The 850-nt window shown below is 34.4% G+C and overlaps 1 protein-coding gene across 1 annotated transcript in view; it reads right to left on the reverse strand.

Moving 5' to 3' along the window:
* The window catches only part of LOC119591302, a 21,918-nt gene extending 21,751 nt beyond the window's left edge, over positions 1-167 (reverse strand). The window contains exon 1 of the mRNA XM_037940029.1: positions 14-167. Coding sequence (XP_037795957.1) covers positions 14-110 — 97 coding nt within the window. The 5' untranslated portion in view covers positions 111-167. The remainder of the gene's footprint in view (positions 1-13) is intronic.
* Positions 168-850: the final 683 nt, after the last annotated feature.

Raw genomic sequence — 850 nt, forward strand, 5'->3', positions numbered from 1 at the left:
GCCAGGTACTTACCGCAAGTGTCTGTAGGCGGAACGCACACATTCTCGTCGTAAGCCAACAGGCCATCAGCAAAAACGACTATTAACAGAAACGCATACGGAAACTGCATTTTACTTCATTTGACTTTTCTCGGATGTCTAACTAAAAGGCTGGCCCCGTGATGACACAAATTTGACAGAAATTGATTGAAAGAAATCATTGTGACTTCGACTGGGCGGTCGAGTTGCCAAGGTTTGATTTGTATTTTCGAGGAATTTTGTTTTCGATTTCTTGTAGGAATTGCTGTTTGGTTTATTTTTCTGTTGTCTGAATTGTCTAAGAAGGTGTCAGTATCTAAATTGTAAGAGTATATGATGTAATACCGAAAATGTTTAAACGTTTATAAGAATAAATAAATATTCCCCTAAAACCATGAAATCGTATGTTGGCACCTCAGGTCCCGCCCCATAAGATTAGATATTATATGGCATTTGTTTTCGCACGATGAAATATGATTAAAAAAAACGATAATACAATCAGTTGTTATGTTGAGAGTTGACAAAAGATCTAAAAGAAATAACAGCAACTTGTAAACGACAGGATTTAGGAAACTGGTATTTTTCTAGATTATAAAGACAAAAGACTGAATTTTGTCCATTTATACAGATATTCGCATCCTTTGCAGAGTAGTTGTGATTACAACGCATGTTTGTCCTATCTTTCTGAACCCAATGCATTATCTCTATATGATGTGCACACTTTATTGTGATGCTGAATCCAAGAATTATTATTCATCGATGATCCACATTATTTCTAAATATATAAAAAAAATACTAACATGTCAGAATATCATATTATATTATATCACGT

The sequence above is a fragment of the Penaeus monodon genome, chromosome 28 (assembly GCF_015228065.2).
Source record: "Penaeus monodon isolate SGIC_2016 chromosome 28, NSTDA_Pmon_1, whole genome shotgun sequence".
Lineage (NCBI taxonomy): Eukaryota > Metazoa > Arthropoda > Malacostraca > Decapoda > Penaeidae > Penaeus > Penaeus monodon.